Source organism: Ptychodera flava, chromosome 16, assembly GCF_041260155.1.
Source record: "Ptychodera flava strain L36383 chromosome 16, AS_Pfla_20210202, whole genome shotgun sequence".
In the NCBI taxonomy this organism is placed as follows: Eukaryota; Metazoa; Hemichordata; class Enteropneusta; family Ptychoderidae; genus Ptychodera; species Ptychodera flava.
Window position 1 is genome coordinate 37,573,727 of NC_091943.1, and position 22,302 is coordinate 37,596,028.

At 37.4% G+C, this 22,302-nt stretch overlaps 1 protein-coding gene across 1 annotated transcript in view; it reads right to left on the minus strand.

Moving 5' to 3' along the window:
• The window catches only part of LOC139114005 (low-density lipoprotein receptor-related protein 5-like), a 30,322-nt gene extending 9,487 nt beyond the window's left edge, over window positions 1-20,835 (minus strand). Inside the window, exons 1-6 of the mRNA XM_070675478.1 lie at window positions 20,535-20,835; window positions 7,823-8,297; window positions 6,499-6,645; window positions 4,184-4,313; window positions 1,012-1,156; window positions 599-721 (exon numbers count right to left, since the gene is read on the minus strand). Coding sequence (XP_070531579.1) covers window positions 599-721; window positions 1,012-1,156; window positions 4,184-4,313; window positions 6,499-6,645; window positions 7,823-8,297; window positions 20,535-20,598 — 1,084 coding nt within the window. The 5' untranslated portion in view covers window positions 20,599-20,835. The remainder of the gene's footprint in view (window positions 1-598; window positions 722-1,011; window positions 1,157-4,183; window positions 4,314-6,498; window positions 6,646-7,822; window positions 8,298-20,534) is intronic.
• Between the last annotated feature and the right edge of the window lie 1,467 nt (window positions 20,836-22,302).

The window sequence follows — 22,302 nt, forward strand, 5'->3', positions numbered from 1 at the left end:
CTTTCTCCAAGGGATTTTAAATGAGCCCCCACAAGTGGTAGATCAGAAAAGAATTGTAGAAATTTGAGAGTCCGACTATTGTCCCCGAGGCGCCCTCTACCTTCAACGCAGCTGCTTGTCACTGTAATAGAATTCAAATTCATCACAAAAGTTTTAGGGCGTCAGTACTTGGACGCACTAATATATCCTATGTAGTTGCAAAGTTGTTGGCTTTTGCACGTTCAGGAACCCAAATGATATCGCACCAGCAAAGCTAAACTAAGCTAACTACCTTTTAAAGAGATTGGTGAAAGGTGTGTTTCTCTCTGTAAGTTACCAAGAATACCGGATTTTGGAAGGAATTAAGTTTCTCATTGTCAGTTTCATTCAGTAGAACCGTGCAGTGATCACGTGACTGCTTGTGACAGGCTGCAACCGAGGTAATACTTCAATGACAGTATTTTCCTGTATAACACAGCTAATTCAGTCGGAAATCATAGACAAAGTTCCCTGTTTCAATTTCTTTTTTTCATATAGAAGCCTCTTAACAGAGTTTGTAAATTTCCAGCCCACCCTTCAAGAACGTAGCCTTGGGTTCTCCGGAGCAAATAAGACTTACCTTCGATACAAGTTTTAGAGTCAGCATCTAGCCGGTATCCTACACTACAAAGACATGTATACTTGGTAGGTTCATGTGTACATAGTTGAGTACAACTTGTATTCTGGCAACTAGGGTGCTGTCCTGAATGATAAACACAAAAGTAATGAGCGTGGTCGTCAAAGGCCGAAATGTGTATAGCAAGGATAAAAGTGCCGATATCAGAAACTAAACAAAATTGAGTTTCTTCTTGGAATTTCTACGTCATAAAAGTGTACTACAGACCAAGCAAATAGTCATACATGTAGATATTTTGCTTTCGTGTGATAAGTCGTTCCTGTGTACGATGAAGACGTTGACATTAGAATGTTTGTACAACTAGTAAAGCAGAGGTTTACTTGTATTTGTAAATATTCTTGGAAACTTTTACTTACTCTGATTAGTCTTTTGTCTGCCTTCGGAAAAGTAGGCAAGACTCACAGGAGATGCTATGTCCATACTTAAGTCATTCGATCTCCGATCAAATGGAAGAAAGTATATATGATTAGTTTTTTCGTTTGCGACCAAAAGTCCGAAATCCTATCGAGAAGAAATTGTAAATACGGTAATCGAGTTACTATCAAGAATAAATGGTTACAATTACACATAATTCCAAAGAAAAATTCTCAAACAAGACGAAAATTTCACTGGCCCTTTACATCAAGAGACAAGACTATAGATATGTAAATGATGTATATCTACACCCAAGTCATGGTGCTCAGTGTTATCCGTCCACCGTCAAAACAATTTCACTTGAGTTATAAGACAGCACATGCTAATCTGAGGTGCCCGTGATCTGCTCAAGCCGGTCACATGGCAAGAAAATAGCGACAAGTCGCAGTACAGCCTGAGGGCATTGCTCGGAAATACATGAAAGGGTACTAGTTCATCAAACCGTAAGGCACAAATTAAGGCACCTTGTGATCAGTGTGTGCATGCTGGTCCGAAGGACCAATAGCAAAGGGAATCTGCTGGTCCTTCTTGATGTATGTTTGTCCAACAGACAACTAACAAAAAGCCCTTAAAAATGTACTTACAATTGAAAAGAGCTGATAACATGGTATATTATCAGTCTCTCCTACTCAGGTGTTGTTATATAATATTGATACAAATAAATGAACAAATATGTATTTTAAAATTTATATTTTTTTCTCAATAATATATGCCGTGACTAGAGTTAGGTATCACCCAGAACCAGATCTCTATGGGAAAAGATTTCATAGTTCATTCAAAAATTAACATGTGGAAAAAGTCTAAGTTTTCATTCCAAATTAATATGAGAAAAATTCTTTCAGTCCTCATTTCCAATTTACATGGAAAAAAGTATGTGTTCATTTCAAATAAACATGGGGGAAAGTTCTTCAGCTTTCATTCCAAATTAATATTAGAAAAACTATTTCAGTCCTATTGCAATTAACATGGGAAATAGTCTCAGTTTTCATTTCAAATAAACATGGGGAAAAATATTTCAATCAGTTTTCATCTCATATCTCTACTACATGGGAACAAGCCTTCAGTTTTCATTACACCATCAGCTATTTCAAACAGATCATAGGCATCATCATCCTCAGAGCAGCTAGAGTCTCCAAACTCAAAGTCAGATTCATAGTCTGATTCTACATCAGTGTCCCGACAACGGATCAGCACACTCAGTAGCAACTGAATTTGCAGCATCTGCCTCCATTTGCACAGTTTTCTGTTCCTGAGTAGATGTAGATGCAGAGACTGCCACAGCATCTGTCAGCAACTTCTTTTTTTACGTCGAGTGAAGCCACCCAGACGAAGTCTTTTGATGGACGGTTATTCATACATATGGCATGGGCATTACGGAACAGATACTGAGATAGCGGAGTTTTGTGAAGACCGCTCTGTTCATTTTTTGCAGTGTTACCTCAGCTGTTGCGCATTGCGGTTCTTTAGCGTGTTCCACAGCGATTTTATGAACCTCTGACTAACTGTGTAAGGCTAAATTCGAGGGTCTAAAGTTGTTAGTGCCAACCACAAACGGAGCCTTAGAATAAGTTGAGAAAGCAGACTTACAAGATATGCGGCTACCTTATGGGCAGAGAGATCGCCGTATGCTCGTCGGCATGGCACGCAGTACATACATCTTCCACTTATCAAATAACAACCAGTCGCGGAACTTATTCTGTCTTGCATGCTGAAAAGATAGCGGCTTTCGTCTTTCTTGATCAGGAAAAAATTTGCTGTTCCGGTAACATGGTTTTCAAAAATAGGGTAGGTAGGTCGATAGGGAGTTTTTTTTCCAAAATATATTTTTATTTTCAAATATGCACTTTTCAGGGGTCAAACACTGGCCACAACATTTCCAGAAAAACTTATCATACATATAAAAGGAATAAAAACATAAGAGACATCCTCGTTCAAGCAAAACTCATATGCCAGGTAACGAACGCCCGGTTTTACGGGGTTTTTCTTGCTTTTTTTTACTTCCGTGTTTACGTAGCTCTAAAAAGTTTAGGGTCGGCAGGCAAAAATAGGGTAGGTGGGGGTTCTCGGAACGGCACAATTTTTTTCCTTTGGCCTCATATTCCCTTCGTACCTGTTGCTTCTCCTTGTCATGTGTTTTTGTATTCTTTTTTGGGGCTCACACCCTTCAAAAAAACGCCACATAAGTTTATTGGTAGGGCGATCCGCAACAGCGTAGTCAGGTCGCGCACATGTGACAGCAGACTTGCAAGACCTATGACCTTTCTAACAAACTTTGTTTGTATCAAAAATCGTGAGTGGTCAAAATAATAGCCTGCCCGTGAAATCGGCCAATTGCGTGTGTTATTTAAAAAAGTTTTAACTGTAGCGGCTGTCGTTCTCTGTCCGAAGAGTTGGTAATTCGTTACGTACTGCAGTAGCAAAACTAGGAAAAACGCTCATGCACGCGGGGATCGGACCGACAAATAGTTGGATACATGGCCAAACAAATTCGGTTTTCAAAATTATTATGTGAATTTTGCCTGGAAAAACAGCTGATCCGTTTGGGAATCGATTCTATTGGTCTCGGACCAGCGGACTAGCGTTAATTTCGCACGCTGCTTGTGATTTGATTTGCTGAATGTCATTTCAGAATGTTTGCGAATGTCTTAGCATATAATCCCTAACACGATGTTGAAGCTTAAGAGCGGATTTTATTCGGTATGCCATGGTTATATTTATCATTCATTTCGTTATGAAATTGGCACCCCTGTGATCACCAGATACCTTTCTTCTAGTGAATTTCAACTTGCAATGCCTACATGGAGCTATTCAACATAAGAAGATGGGTAAGCGAAGTGTTCCAGAACACATATTGCCTTGTCCCGAGGCCCTGGGAAAAAAACTGTGTAATTCTGGTGACCACAGACTTGAGCGATAAAATGGGCACTGTCATCAAAATAGAGACAGGACAAATGTGTTCACTATAGACTGACCTTGGAACTGCTGGTTTGCGTAAACGAGAAACGGTTAGACTGATAAGCATTGAACAGATAAATAATTACAGGGGGACGAAGATAGACCCTACGAGAGGGAGACATTTGGAGAGAGATACATGTATGATGAATTGTTACCTACATTTGCTACATCCAGGGAACGAATTCCTGAGACCTCCGCCGAAAACGTTGTAAAAGTCGCTGGAGTATCTTTTGGAAGATTCAAATTGACGCTTTGTATCTTCCCATCATTGTTATCTGCCCAGTATAGTCTGGAAGTTTTTCCAAGTAAAATAAGATTCACCATTTCAATATATGTATATATATATATATGTATGTATGTATGTATGTATGTATGTATGTATGTATGTATGTATGTATGTATGTATGTATGTATGTATGTATGTATGTATGTATGTATGTATGTATGTATGTATGTATGTATGTATGTATGTATGTATGTAATACGATAAATTCAAGAAGTGGCGCATGTTTGGGAAGATATTTAATATTTGTCAATGAATGTCGCAAGCTATGGAACTATAAGTCTCAGTCATTATGTTCGTCTGTGCTCCCACATTGTGAAATATCACGTCTCATGCATTGATTGTATAATTTGCTATTATACCCTAATATTTTTCTTTGTTCCACGGAGGAAAATACGAGTTAGGTTTTTATGATTTTGCAACAAGTGGTGGGTGATACGATAATTATGTCACTAAAATTTTCCAAGCTGAACGAAGAAATATCAGGGATACCGGGAATATATACTTACCACATCAACAAGCCAAGAACAAAATGTAGAACAAAAGGATTTTGTATAACGATTCCGCGTTTGAACGTCTTTTGGAATAATTTCACTATGCCATGGGCAAATGTCAATCATTTCTAGTCGTTGGTCACTTGAGCGAGGAACACGGCGTGCACGGAGCAAACGCAAGACGATCTTTTGGTCTACACATACCTTCCGCGAAGTTATACACGATTTCAAAGTTTGTATCGGCCAAGATATTGAACTCAGACAAAGTTTTGACCCCACACTAATGCGATCAGCTTCGAGTTCGCTATTTCTGGAAATTATTCACGTAGGCGGATTCCTAACGAATATGCTGGCGTCACACTCTTATGTTTTCGTTGTTCTGACTATTATTATTGTCGTAGTCTATGTAAATATTGATTTCAGGAAACGACTTTTAGAGGCTCAGCGTGCGGCCGTGACGCAGCACGTGGCCCCGTTGTTGTAGAGGAAAGTACTTCTACACACAGACAAATATAAAGACAGACTAGCAACGCGGCATTCCGTCATTGTCATGCCTTTTCATATTAAAATGAGCTTCACAGCTGTCAGACTTTTTGGAGATTTCATGTGTGGTTGATAATTGAACAAGACCACATTTTTTCTCCTTGTCTTTAGTTTCGACAAGAGGACACGTCGATTTCGTCATGCTGCCTGTCGCGTAGCAACCATGTTTCAGATATTTACTTTGTGTGCTCTCGGGGTAGAATCACTGCTTTACGCCAATCGAAACATAACACTCCAGCAGTTTCATAAACACTTCCTCCTATGACGAACTTGTAATAGACGATATGACTGACCGTGAACCATTGAGTAAAATCTGACACTATCGATAAAAGACCTTCAAATTTGGTTCAAACACTTACTGTATATTCATAAAAATGTGAGAGGAATTTTTAAAATGTTAAAACTCACCTCCCCGAAGCTCAAAACTTTCCCGTTTTCGCCAGCACGCCGATTCCGCTCAGCACCACTCGACAACAACAACTCGAACTTTGCCGAATATACTTTCGCTTAAAAATTGGCGAAAATCCAGAAACTACCGAAGGTTACATAGTCGGTCGGGACTCTCCGGAAAAGAGAGTCGAGAGGGACCTTAGGCGAGGCGTACATGGAGCGGTAACGTAACCGCTTCACACCTTGAACAATACCCGTTGCTAGTCTGTTTTTCTATTTGTCTGTGGTCTACAGCATGGAAGTATTCTCGTGCATCGGAAGTCACGCAGTGGTGCGTGGTGCATGGGGTCTGGATATACGAATATGAACCCCATTTTGGCGACAAAACTAAAAGCAAGTACTCAAAATTTGCAAAGTGGATGCATTTTGTCAGACTCTTATAATTATGACTGATTTTGACGAAATCTTGATCGTTCGAGAAATATGGTCGTCCATGTTGTTCATTTACATTTACAATACATCGAAGATCGACGCATAAAAAGTTCCGACGCACCAAAATTGATGGCATAGACGCGGCTGGTAGTGGCGTCAGATGATAAACCCCGTGTTCTTTGTCAGCAGATGACAAACTTGGCTTGTGCATGTGATGACATAAAATTACTTGTACGTGATAGCCAACGTGCATTGTTTGGATGTGATTTGTCCCTCAATTCAAGTAATAGCTATGAGAGCGTTACATGCCAGAAAGCAGTAAAAGTACATACATGTTAGAATCAATACTCAGAGAGACTGGATTTCCGATGACGGTGGTCCCGACAGAATTTTCATCCCATAGAACAGTTCTCTCCTCACCAGACAGTGTTGATCTCTCAATCTTTTTAACTTCACCAATATCACTCCAGTACAAATACCTGTCAAGAAAGGAAGGGTAATACTTCAAATATTTCGGTAATTTTTCAGTGACCTCACTCTGAGACTGCTACATGTCATGACGCCATTGACAAGTCAATGCTATAACTGTATCTACCTGTTTCAGGCAGACATTAGTGTTTTCTGACTTAAAGTGATATATAATTAGCGTATTTCTGAAACCAAACCAGACCAATAAAAGCCCTTTTGTCGTAGCATACTGAGGCTTCATTACTGTACCCTGTCAGGAAATGGGGTGGACATAAGTTTTTAAGATGTCGACCTTGAATTTTTCTGACCGCTTTGTACTTTCAAGGCAATCTGTTCGTGACTTTCACTTTAGACATTACTCTCGTGCATGTGGTAGCAGTTTTAGTTGACTAAAATTAGGCTTAAACACTTGTGAGTGACTGCTTTACTCAAATCAAAAAGCACACAAATTGCTTCTGATTTTTCCACAAGTAATTAGTTCCTAACTCATCCCTCTTCGTGAAATAATTCTGGCGACTTCACTCCCAATCATCTTTTCCTGGTGCAATTATTTACTTCTTCTTTGGTGGTTCCATCCATATATTTTTTCTCTTGTCATCTTTTTTAGAAAAAATCGATCGCTTTCATGATATTGACAAGATAAATATGTATTGCTCAATGTTTTAATTGGAAGTTCGGGTCTGGATAATATACCTCAATATCTGACTCAAGACTTTCATTTTTATATGGGAGTTTGGAACAGTACGCTTTGCGTTCAGCTCCCTACCATTCCGTAAAGTACGTTTAAATCTTAAACATCGTAAATTGCAGAAAGGGCTGTTATGACGCTATTTCAATTGGACGTTAATTGGTTAGACAAAAACAATGGACAGACAAATTGTCTGCGTACAGAAGATAAAATTTGCAAAACATCAGACCATAAAAAAAAACCATATTAACGATTGAAAGGACATATCGATGTCAATTTGAGTTATGAATATCCTTTCGGTATAGGACATTATGTTATGCATAAGAAGATTCGTGGCTTGAAGTTGTTAGACATACAACAATGATGAAATTTTCTACTACACCTGGGATAATCGTCTTCTGGTTGCCACGTATGGTTTTATTTCAATTCGATCGGTTTCAATATAACATAAAATATTTCCTTTTGTTGATAAATGTATAATATAAGCGGTCGACTCTTACCCTCTTTCGGGATCACAGGCGATACCGGCAGGTCGATCCAAACTGGTTGTCACCAAAGATAAATGGTGAGAGGGGACGGAGTTGTAAGTGGATATTTTAATCCACTTGTATGACGCGTCGCTCCAATAGACATTTTTAGCCAACCAATCGACGCAAAGACCAAAGACTTGCCTTGAGGTTCCAGTAAAAAGGGTACGGTTCCACTTGCCTTCGGGAGAGAAAATGTCTACTGTTTTGTAACCATTGTCACCGATGAAAATCATAGAGGTCGCATAATCAAACGAAGTACCGCCTATTATCGTGTCTCGGTCGCTAAATTGTGAAATTACATCTATGATCTTGCCGTTCTCCAGTGCTGAGTATAAATCTCCGGCAGTACCATTGTAATAGCCTACTCTTGCCTCTTGGTCAGATACGTATCCAACTATCACCCTGGTGTAAATCTTGGAAACATCATTACGCTCGGCGAAGGTATCTGAAAACAGATAATAAGAATGATATTTCCTTGAGCACTCGATAAAGTTTGGAAGAATACATAGTCAATACTCTAGTTTCTTCAACATACAAATCTCTGCATGAGCCAAAAGGTGTAGTTTGAGATGTATTAGGGTAACTTGTCATGTGTTACGTGCTATTTTGAAACCAATTTGCCCTTACGGTTTCGCGACAGAATCGCTTTGCGGCTGTCTTTCCTTGTGAAATTGTCTTTGTATACTCACCAGTTGACAAAAATTTAGCAATTCACATTCTCTACTCATCTTAGTAAATATGTATGACAAACATGAATCAATGAATGAAGAGGAGAAACTACTCTACTCAAATATAAGATGTAACGTTTACTTCTCTGCTCCTCCGAATATCTCCTACTTAATCAAAGTCCAACCTTTAGAACTTTACGCTTTAGATTTTGGATCAATGTGTGCAAATGGTAGAGCACGTTGATGGTAACGTCAACGTGCCTTGACTCCATGATGGATAGAGCAAATCTAATAAAGTATAAGCACTACACGAAGGGTATAAAGGTTAAATGTTGTATTCACAGTGGTAAAAATAAGATAAAATAATGCCGATGCGGTTTTTGAAGGCCAGTTCGTGACGTCTACGTATTACGTGTCCATCAGACTAGTTTGTGCTATTTCATACACAGCAGATTACGCGCATAGTCACGTGCGGAACAATCAATTAACCAGATATTAACTGAATATGCTCACGTGTTTTACACCAGGTTCATTAATAGTAGTACGCTTCACAGACAATGAGATATTTGTTATATCACTATATGCAGCAGGGTTTTTTTAAACTTCGCACAGTACTCTCAGAGTTTAATCACTAATTACAAAACTTTATTTAATATGCAAATGAGCTGTTAATTAACTTGACACTGCTCAATGCTTTATGGGACAATTAGATATCCATCAGATCAACATTTGTAGCACGTTTTATTTAGTTTAATGCTGTAATTTTAGAGTAATGTCACTAATTACAAATTTCATTAAATATGCAAATAAACCCTAAATTAACTTGACACTGTTCCATGATTCATAGCACAATTAAATATTTATCAAATCAATATCTGTAGCACGTTTCACAAAATTTTGGTGCCGAAATTATAGAGTTATATACCTAATTACAAAGTTTGTTAAATATGCAAATGAACCCTTAATTAACTTTACACTACTAAATGCTTTACAATACAGTTAGATATCTGTCGTATCAATATGTGCAGCAGTTTTCATCACATTTGATGCAGTTATTTCGGAGTTATATGACAAATTATAAGATTTCATGATATATGCAAATGAGCTAATTATTAACTTGATACTGCTCAATACTTCTCAGTACAATTGGATATTTATCAGATCAACATCTGTAGCAAGTTTCATCAAATTTATGGCTGTAATTTTGGAGTAATATCACTAATTACAAAGTTCATTAAATATGCAAATGAACCCTTGATTAACTTTACACAACTAAATGCTCTACACCACAATAAGATATATGTCGGATCAGTATCTGCAGCAGATTTCATCACATTTGGTTCAGTTATTTTGGCGTTATATCACTAATTACTAAACTTCATAAAATATGCAAATGACCTATTTATTAACTTGACACTTCCAAATGCTTCTTAGTACAATTAGATATTTATAAAAACAATATCTGTACCCAATTTCACTGACTTGGGTGCCGTAATTTCAGAGTTATATACCTAATTACAAAGTTCATTCAATATGCAAATGAACCCCTAATTAATTTCACACCACTTAATGCTTTACACTACAGTTAGATATCAGTCGGACCAGTATCTGCAGCAGATTTCATCACATTTGGTGAAGTTATATTGGAGTTATATGACTAATTACAAACCTTCATAAAATATGCAAATTAGCTATTTATTAACTTGACACTTCCAAATGCTTCTAAGTATAATTAGATATATATCAGATCAATATTTGTCGCAAGTATCATCAAGTTTGGTGCAGGAATTTTAGAGTTATGACACGAATGACAAAAGTTAATTTAGTATGCAAATGAGCAAATAATTGACATGACACTCACAGTATCATCATAATATTCTTAGATTGTCATCTGTGAAAAGTTTCATGAAGTTTGGTGCAGTATTTCTTGATATATGTACACTGTCATTACCGTCTCCATAGGGAAACCATTGTACGGAAAAAACGATATTGCATAACTTCATTAATTTGCAAGCCACACTAACCAAAATCTAATCAGTTCTTGCAAGTAGCATATGGTACCTGTATATTAAATGTGACTTTAATCCGTTCAGGCGTTTTTGAGTTATCGTGTAAACAGACAGACAGACAGACACACACACACTAACACAGACACACACGGACAGACAGACAGACAGAGCTATGACATTTGCCCACGTGTTTACACACGTGAGCTAAAAATCACAGCTTGGTCTTATGCGCTTGGTTTTTAGTCGCTTTCTCTTGCAAATGCTTATATCATCGCAATACAGTAGCTCATAATTATCCACATATATATGTATCTATGTAGATGTATCTATGTATACATACATTGATCTCTCGTCTTACGTGGCCATATTTTGAAAGTAGATTAGTGAAATCATTTAAGAAGTTCTACGGTAGATACGGAGATGTTGCATCAAAATATGACCTGTCTGTTTCTCAAATGATGAGTGACAGCATACCAAATTTTGACTCACAAAAGTAATTTGGTGAATTCACCAAATAACAATGAATTTGTCACTTGGGTCAATCTTGACGGGTGCGGCTAGCTGGCAGGGTACGCTTACCAATTCCGGACACCTGGTACCACCACTATTTCGTGGTTCAAGATGGCCCCATTGCCTTTGTCATCATCTATATGTTCCTTGGACCTGGTAAATTTCATAGTTTACCTTGAATGATAACGATTATTGGACCTGATTTGATGTCTATTGTGAATAACCAGACTTTAATCACACCATTGATGTACATTGCCGTATATACACAGCTACCGTTTAACATGGATAAGTGTGTCTGACGTCAATAAAAAGTTGTAGATTTTTATTGGCACTATCACTCTTGTAGTGATCGTCACCTGAACAACGCATATTTTGTAAACAAACCAGCAGAAAAACTTGTACTTTTGTCCTAAATAAGGAATGCCAAGATTAGTCTTTCATTGCCATGTACGGTTGTTCGACAATCGGTTACAGGGTCAGCTCGGTCACCGCACGTGGCATGTTTTCTCCTGTACCAATGCGCCTACGCGCCCCACAGTAGCGTTCCGACAGCCTTGACGGTCACATCCGCTTTCAGTTACAGCTGTCGCTGCGTAATTTCGTCATTTTAACTGTGCTGTTTACTGTCAAGTAGGCAATCACTTTCAAAAGTGTACCTTTTTCCGATCATTTTACAAATTATAAAAGGTGTGTATTTCATCTCTCTTTTAATGTCTATGATTTCATTTTCAGTACGTGATCACTGTCACGTGACAAAACTTTGGCTGAGACCATTTCTATGAGGGTAACTGCGTCTAATGTAAGTATGGTTGACACGTAATTGCACACATTCAAAAAAAGAATCACAAGAAAAAGAATTAAGCATGTAATCATGTAATCATTTTATTTCATAACCGTACACCACAGGCCCATACAGGAAAAGAGACTTTAACTGACAGAGAGAGAGCCCACTCTTCTTTTCATTGCAAAGTAAATGAATGAGGCTAAGTTGCTTAAGTCACATTACTTGTGCTCATCAGTGAGATAACATCGAATGACGGATTGATACAAAACCAGTTTGGTAACAACTCATTGCAAAGGTCTCCATAGAGTGGACAGATAGAGAGAAAATGGAACTCGTCCTCGATAAAATTTTTCATACAAAATTTACAAAACATTTGATCAGCTGGTACATTGTCGTGTCTCCCATTCTCAACTTCCAAAACATGTGACAAACAACGGAATCTTGAAAATGAAATTCTAAATTTAAAAATGTGAGCACCACTCAAATATTTCTCTGGATCAAGCATTGATTTGAAGGCACAGAACGTAACCTGGGAGATGATTCCATACCCTCATGCCAACTTTGTCGAGCACAATCTCTTAATCGCTGAGAAAATTGAAATAAAAACAGCCTAGTAGAACCTACACCCTGATTTATCCATACATGTCCAAATCCAAAACTACAAAGTAGGGTTTTAACGTTAAAAGCCAAATTCAATGATTTTATCGTACGTTCTTCTGCAAGTCTTTTCAACATAAGATAACACTTGTAAGGATACCTATTAGAGTCCATCTGTAAAAGTTTTAACCAATAACTTACACATCTTTTGAAATATACAACATAGAAGGGAAATCTGCCACATTTACCAATTGCAGCTAGATCATTTGTTTTCCCGCTTACATTGAAAAGAAACTTACAAAACTGATAATGAACTTGCTCAACCTGCGGGGCATGATCATAGCCCCAGATTTCACAACCGTACAATAAAGTCGGGGTGACATAAGTATCAAAAAGTTTAAAAGAATCTGACAATGACATTCCGCCAAGTTTTCTCAATACAGTTTTCAGTTGAAACGTGGCTTTTCTACCTTGTGACGCTTGGTTTTTCTTGGTTTGCCTCCATCTAAGTCAGAACGGAAAAAATTAAACCTAGTTACTTATAATTAATGTGGCACAACCTGAATTTGCCTTTTATCTAAGAACCATTTTTCATAATTTTTAATCCAAACCCCTCTGCGGAACACAATAATTTTAGTCTTATCAAAGTTGAAACTTAAACCCCAGTGGGAACAAAAAAGATGTAACTGATTAATATGACTCTGAATGTGGATTTGATATCTGATCCATCGACCACATCGTCGACATACATCAAAATATTAATATTTTGGGCTTCTTCATCAACATAATCACCTTCGCAACCGACCTTATTAGTGTACGATACAAGGTCATTGATGAATAAAAAAAGGATAGGGCTTAGCATACAGCCTTCCCATGTTCCACGGTCCCTCTGTGGAGGGACCGTGCATGTTCCAATTGTGCATTCAAAATAATCAGTGATACAAGTAGAAGTATTTACACAAGATTGTAAATTCCTATACATTGATCTAAGGAATAGACAAAAAATTACCGTGAATCTCATATCTAATCAATTTATCCCAAAATGAATTATGCTGAACAGAGTCAGAGGCCTTTCAAAAGTCTATGAAAATACATTAAAATCTCCCTTTTCTTAGTGTCAGATATTTGGCTACCATAGCTTGCAGTGTGAAAATTTTATCTATGGTACTATAGCCGCGTCGGAAACTGGCCTGAGCTTCTGAAATAATTTTGTTACTTTGACAAAAATTTTCTAGACGAAAAACCAAAATCTTTGTAAATATTTTGCCAAGTACAGGAAGAAGGGAAATGCCTCTATAATTATTTACATCACACAGGCTTCCTTTTTATGAATTGGCGTAATAATAGCTTTACTCCAACTTGAAGGAAATGTACCGTTAGAAAAAGTATTGTTATAAAACATTACTGAAACTTTATTTTGACGAATTTAATAACAATACCGTCATGACCAGGTGCTTTCTCATTGACATACAATGAATAGCTCTCTCAATTTCACCCTGAGAAATAACTGCATTAAGGTCGTAAGGGACATTATCACGACAAATGTTGATCATGAGTTTCAAGTCTTGCTGTGACGGTATCACGAAAAGTGATATCTATATTTGTAGATAAAGGATTAATAAGCAGTGAGCGGAAATACACATACCATTGGTCTGTTGTAATATCACTTGCATACACATACTTGCGCCTCATATTTCGCAAATGGACCCAAAATTGCACAGGGCCATTCTTTACTTCTAACAATCTTTGTTTCTGTCTCTCCTGAAACACAGATTCCTTTTGTCTACCCATAGCCTAAAACTTACTTTTCGAAGATCTATATGAAAGCAAGTCACCATTACTACTCGTGAGTCTGAAATTATTGAGACATCGATACTTTTCATTCTTGGCATATTGACACTGTGAATCCCACCAAACTGGTTGCCAATGACTACGGTTGTCTAGTCTTTTCGTTAATTTCATTTCAGGTGCTACGTAGTTAAAAATGTCGCTAACCATTTGAATAGCTTCATCAGCTCTGTTATCTACGATTTGATCATCCGCATCAGTGGGAATATCACTAGTATGTTGATCATTCATTCTCAACAAAAACACATTTGAAAGTGATGGTTTCGATTTAAAACGGTGCCAGGGTTGTATTCCGCATTAGTTCAGAGTTTCCTTCAGGTATGGTATACTTAGTACATCAGAAATGTCTACAGTAATACAAGAAAAGTCTTTCACAAAAGACAAAAGTTCTGATGACAAAATTGATGACACTTGTTCCATTGCTTGACAAACAAGTATAATTACCATCTTTTTGGGTTTGAAATTGTGACTCACCCCACTATACGAATTTAATTTATTTTCTAGTAAATGAAATGGAAAGTGACCCATGCGGGACTCGAACCCACATCCCCCGAATACATTTCGGATGCTCTACAAACTGAGCTAATGGATCAGTCCGAATTACTGTTACACAGTAATTCCTCATTAGCTCAGTTGGTAGAGTATCCGAAATGTATTCGGGGGATGTGGGTTCGAGTCCCGCATGGGTCACTTTTCATTTTATTTACTACAAAATACCATCTTTGTCAGCCGGGAACGTCTCTAGCAAATCTCAAGCAGATGTCTCCCAAATAAATTTGCACATTTTTCCTTCGACCTACGTTGCAAGTCAAAGTTGTCAGACTCATATCCTGGTTGTAAAAACACATCACTATCTTGCACTATGTAATCAGGCAATTCACCTGTACGGGCATTAAAGTCGCCAGCTATAATCAAATAAAAGTCAATTAGCTTAGCATATGCATCAAGGATAATGTGCTCTAAATTCTCGATACCATCATAAGAATAATTTAAGTACATTGGTGAGCGCTCAGAATATCTTTATTCAACCTCAGGATTGTTTTATCAATGGTGATCAAAACAACATTTTATGAACGTATGGAGCTAAATGATTAATAACAAATATAGATACACCTCCCGAATGTCTCCCAAAGCGGCTTTGCTTTTCATTATATGAAGAAAAACATTTATATATACTGACTGAATTATCAAATTCAGCTTCGAACTTTGCCCAAGTTTCGTTTAAAACACTACATGGTAGTTTCTTATCAAGTTTATGAAATCAAATTTATTCAGATTTTACGTAAACCTTGAACGTTCCAAAAAAGGATTGCTAGTGGTTCATTGTCTTGCTGGGCCCGGCTGACTACCTAGCTAGGTTGATGGCGGCTTTCATCAGATACTTCCTTGCACGAGCGATGGTCTTCGTCGTAGATGTTTACTTGCTTTCCACGTTCTGACGTGACAACAAGTTTATCATAGTTCAATCTCACTTTCGCTGGGCTGTTGAGATTCAAAATCTCTCGTCTTTTGGCCGATAGCTTGTTCCGAATTGCTCTCATTCTTGGTGAAAAGTCTTCGTCAATACTGACTGATGTGCCTTTCAACGTGTAGCATTTCTTAGCATAATGTTCTCTGTCGTATCCCAGTCTTCATGAGGGATTTCTTGTGCAATGCCTCGAAATACTAAGTTGCATCTTCGACTTCTAGTTAATATCGTTGTCATCAGTCTGCTTTCGTAGTGTTTTCACTTCTGTCTTCGGTTCTGTCAGTTCTTCTGTACTCAAGTGTGAAAACTTGACTTGCATCGGAGCAGATAGGCCTAAGTGGACGATGTTGTATCAGTGAAGCGCCCTCACTCTCGAATTAAGCATTAATATATAGAGATATAACATTGTGTCAATGGGATGAAATTGGAACACCTTCTGTAAATAAGCTACCGCTAATGATTGTTATTGTCTGAGGTCCAATCTGCTGGTACCAGAAACACTTAAAAAATGAGGGGTTCTCTGGTAGACTGAACATTGGTTACATTAATTCCATGTGACGTCTCCACGTGTGGTAGATTGTATCGCTAATATTGGTGTACCAGGCTGCATGATGCAATAGTTGCCAACCATTACATACTTCGTCTTGGCACAGAGCATGAAAATGTGTTCACGTAAACTTGACGTGTTCACGTAAACTTGACGTATGAACATTACATGCTTAGGCCCGTAGAGGCTATTACATTTTTACGTGCACTCACGCTGACCTGCCACATAGAACCGCATGTGAGCAAAGAGTCATTGACGTTACAGGAATAATATTTATGATACTTACACTTTGATCCGGTGAAATAAAATTGTGTCAAGTGGTACTTAAAACCGTGTATTGGCTATTTTTTGGCATTTTGTTCCTTCCTCGGTCTATGTCAGCGTAATAAATTGCAGTGTACAACCAAACATTTGGAAAAAAGCTCAATTTAATTTTATAATAATCTCACTTTACCGGGCAACAGCTTGTGATAAGGTGAAAGTTTTTCTTCTTCTTAGTTTACACAGAAGAGAATGCATTACCACTGGTAGAAAATATTGCGAGAAAATAGCGAGAAATGGACACTTTCTCGCTTTTTGCGAGAATGCTGCGAGATTTCATTTTTTTTACTCGCATTCAATGGGAGACAATTTATTTTCTCGCTATGAATCTGCGAGAAACAAAATTCCCGCCATCAATTAGTGAGCATTCTCGCAAAATGGCGAGAAAGTGTCCATTTCTCGTTATTTTTGGGCAATATTTTCTGCTGATATACGTTTTGGTGAGCGGAAGGAATGTCACGTTAATGACACGTTTGTTTGTCGACCTCTTTGAGTAGATGCACTATACATATTCAATCAACAATACATGCGTTATCGGAGATGAAAACACTTGACGAGCTCCTTTAAATTGCGATATATCAGCTAGTAGGCTTGTGATATTGTTGTAACAATGGTTAATGTAGCCATTACAATGAAATGGAACAGAGAACTTTTCTTTCAAATGCAGAGCAAAAAGACGAGAGTTCATCATCAGCTGAACACGTATGCATTCTTAGTCATGCAAATGAGGGTGCATTTGTTACCGGTATCTTTGAAATTTCTAACTGAGTAAGACTATTAGTATAACATTCCGAATATCAGGCGCTAACTATGATTGTCATATGCATAAGCCAAGTTTGCAGTGTTCAGGCCTCCAAATTAAAAGTCATGTAATGAGATCAGTATTTTCATATACTGTGACCTTGTAATGACATAGCGTCCGCCTTATCCGTTAAAATGGAACACACAGGTGACCGACGGCCTATAAACATAGAGTATTATAGCAAAATTTACTCTGCTAACACAAAACTTCAGTCTAGAAAGAACAATAGACATAAATTTCCCTTTAAATTACAATAGCTGCTTCATTGATACCTAATATTCGTTGATGAAATTGCCTTTTATACATACTATAGCATATACTACTGCTTCCATTACAAATTATTCTATCCCCGTCCTATTACTTCGTAAATGAGGACTGGGAGTTGCGTTGGTAGTAGCCTAAGGACAATGATACATGGGCTAAAGGTTGAACTTTGAACCCTGAGTCAGACATGGAAGTCTGGCACGCATGTAGTCATGTCTTAACTTTAAACCTTTACTTAGGTAAAAAGATTTTACGACATAAGTAAATAAGTCGTACGAGCTAGCGCACAATTGACTGTACACTCAAATGTAAAACATAAACGTTAACGACGAGGAAGTAAGTCTTGTTAGAATAACAACACGTTGATTATCAACATACCACATTGATAAGCGGTTTCGTTAAGCTATATATATGCACATGTTCATTTATAGCGGCTGTAATGACATATTTCAATTTCCATATCATGACAACAAGACTATTCATCATTTGATCACGAAACGTTATGAATAGCATGCAGATAACAGTTTTTGTGGTTTTATTCACTCGAAGCTTAATCCATGATTAAGTGGTATGATTAACCACTATAGGAGCCGTATTAACCACTGTAGGGGTCACGTTTCAAAAATAACACTTTTTGAATCTGGTAAAAGTGGGTATTATGAAGCTGAATGTGTGACCGCCCAAATAGGCTGCTCTGAATATCTTACAGATAGTGAATTTCAACTGCAAAGGAAGGTCCAAGCTTAAACCAACACAAGTATATATAATGGGTCACCTCACCTGAACTTCCTATGCTATGAACCATAAATTTACACAAGGCTTAAAATCATGTTTACGCCGTTAAGTGAAAAAAAATCAAGATTGTTATATCTTCTGTTATCAGCACGACTTCCCGGTCAGTGAATGAAATAGTCTGATATGTACAACAATTGTACTTGCGAATCTTCTTCTCTGGTCCAAGGTGATGAAAATTCGAAGATTGGTCCCACATAAAATGGTGTGGCATGTTTTAATGTTGGCTATGGAAGCTTTCCCGGAAACAGTGTCAACAATACATAATGCAATGCTTCCACAATGGTTGAAAAACTGTTTTTGGAAATATTTCTGATGTCGAGTAAAGTGAACCTTTTCACACACTGGCGGACGTGGTCCCAGATATGTTCTTTTTATGAGTGTACAAACTTTGCGTTTCTTTCGTGTTTCGATACAGACAATGAAACGTTCCAAACTGTATATTTCCAGTTCTGTGAAAAGTGTCTATCTATTTTACAAATGACTTTTCAACCACGGACAAACTGATTTACATTACTATCATGTGACTACAGTACTCAAAACCATGATTTCGGTAGCGCTCAGTATCACAGCGATATTTGATTAACTTATACATGACCTAGAAGTACCTGGCCTAAAATGATGTTACTATTCGTAAGAAATCTGCCGAGTATCGTATACGGACAGAATAAGTTCGCAGATATTGCTCCCTCAACGCATGCGTCGCATCTATACTTGATTCAAGTGTTAAACATGTCTGCAAACATAGTTTTATCAGTCTTCTTCATTTTCAGGGTTTCTATATCAGTAATTTTAGGATAAAATAATTCTACGGCTTGGCATGAAGTTGTTCTCAAAGACATCATACAAATTAATGGACTGAAAAGAAACTGCTGGTGTTTTGTAAATAACAGACACAAAATAATTCAATGATGTTTTAACGAAGACGTTTCGTCTAAGCCAACATTATAAGTAATATTTTTGGATATTCTTGTATTTTTTCGGACACTGTCAGTCAGATGCTCGACAAATAACAATATTACGATATATGTGCATTAAAGTTTAAGACACTTCATTGTTTCTTCCCCAGTGTATCAATAAATTTGTATCTCGAACTTTCGACGCAGTCGCAGAGGACGCCAGGCGTCTCATACGTGCTGCTATGCTAATATAAGTCAGGCTTCTGAAATCAACATTGTCGTTTGTCTTACCATCATGGATTTGGACGGTTACACACATTAAATGTCAGAATTTGAGTGTTTATCACTGTGATCTATTAAATTGATATCAAACAAAATTCATTTGTCAATGCAACTGTGTGATGTGTGTCTACCGTAACTTTGGTTATCATTATTTTGAGTGCAGTGCAGGTATTGCGAAAAAGTAGTGACGCTTGTTTCGGTAAGGAAATGGCTGCCACTAACGCTTAAAAGAATAACAGAAAATCCTTTTCCACTTCCTTATTTCGGCCATCTTGTCATCACTGAAATGCCAACTTTGGCAACTGAAGTCAGAAATTACGTCGCTGTTGAATGAGACACTAAAGAAATATCAGATGAATACAAGAAGATGCTACACATATCTATTTTTGGTGATTTTTATGCGATAGAAATAATTACGTCAGGAAAATAAATCCGGAGACTATTTCTATAAAAATAGTTACCAGCATTTGAAATGACAGTTGTTGATTAGATTAAAATTTCAATTTGTAGATGTATATTCCCTTTAATGTCCATGAGATATACGGAGTTAGGGTTTAATTCACTTTAACATACATTGAACCAAGAAACACTGAGTACTGAATAATTCAACACAGGAAATGTAGTTATGCTGATGAACTTTACTGACCCCTTATATCCTAATGAAAATGTTAAGTCGTCTACCAAGTACAAAAAGTATGCCATGCTGTAATATCCCGTAACTTCTGCGAGAAGGAATCTTAATAATTCAAAAAATAATTTAATTTAGCTTATATGCAGAACAAGAAAAGAAAATTCATCGGTTAACTAGTCGAATTTAACTCTAAGTTCTGCTTCTGTCCGTTTTACGGACTTCTCTCATAATAAATAAACAAAATGACAAAATTAACTTACTCAGATGACGCAGCGAGATGACCACAGCAATGACGAGACAGTATCTTCTCAGCCTTGACACCATTCTGTCTCACTTTTTAATTTATCCTAACAGTTCGAATTACGGTTCTTGTTTATCTCCTACAGAAAATGACCTTTTTCTGTCGCTGAACTTCCTTTACAGCAAGTGAGAATTATGGTTGACGACACCGTCAAAAATATCCGTGGCCAATCCTTAGCCAACTGATGGCTTGTGATATTCTGTCTTACGTGAGGACTTCAACGGCCATCATTGAAAAAACTCGAAATCTGACAACTTGAATATCGACTTCTACGAGAGAAACATCTACACACGACGACTAAGCCAGTGGATCGAAGTATTCCAAAGTTGAAGAAAATGTTGTCCAACACAAACCTTGGTGGTTGTACCATTCACTTACAGGGTACCAACTCTTGACAACCCAGGTATTTGGATCATCACAATAACCTGTACCCTCGCGATGATTGGACGACTTGATTAAACTCGAGCGATAAAAGTGGCGAATAGTAAAATCTCTAGCAGGATCGGGGTCTTGCACAAGAGTTGAATGCCTATTGTTCTACGACAAACTTCAATTTATAGTCCTTAAACAATGCAAACAAACCGTCACGTATACACCGGCGAAACTATGGCATCATATCAAAGGTAACCTACCTAGGGGAGAACCATTTAATTTACCGGGGGAGTGGTGGTAATGGGTATGTCAGCAATTTGTCCCGTCAACGTGGTAGCAATTGGTTTTCTATCGTCAAATCAGCACAAATTATTTTTCCGTGTGCTGAAGCAATACAATTTTTTTTCTCGGCAACAATTTTTTTTAAAAAAAGGTTGAAAATTCTACCAGTACGTCACTGGTTAAAATCTCTACCTATAAATAAATTTAAGTAAACTGTATTTAGTGGAAGTAGTAATGAAACGGCAGTTTACGAAACGTACTTCTGCTCCTTGAATTTTATGTACAAGAGACTGGTAAAAAATACATTCTGAGCTGACTGATCTGGGCAGTGCTGCTGATCTCTCAGAGTTCCTTTCCTTCGGACCTTTATGATAGTACTGGGAGCCAGAAGAAAATATCTTACATGTGTTATGTGATCGATTTTAATATGTTACAGCAACTATTAGACCACGGTCACCGTCATTCTTACTGAGAATTTTCATGACAGGCTGCGCTTTTCTTATCCAACGTAAATCTGATGCAGTTGTGAAGTTAATTTAAGAAGGTCAAACAATTCTGTGTCCTTATCTAAACATATAGTCCCGACTGTAATAGTATTGAAAGAGCTGTGCATAGTTACACGTTATGGTTTACTTCTCCTCATAGATGGATACTTTAAATTTGGTATTGAATAAAGATAAATTACATTACATTACATTACATTGTATTACATTACATTACATTACATTACATTACATTACATTACATTGTATTGCATTACATTGCATTACATTACATTACATTACATTACATTACATTGCATTACATTACATTACATTACATTACATTTACATTACATTACATTACATTGCATTATTTACATTACATTACATTACATTACATTACATTACATTACTTTAAACTTTACAGTGATCTTGTACACGTCTTGTCCGTTTAAATGCCGGCAGTCTTTATAAACTCCACTGCTGGCGTCGGTATGATGGTCTGAGGAGTAGCCGCTAGCCGGTGACGTGAGGGGCTGTGAGAGAGTCTCTACAATACGGTGGTTTCAAGCGGGTTCAAACTCAGAACGG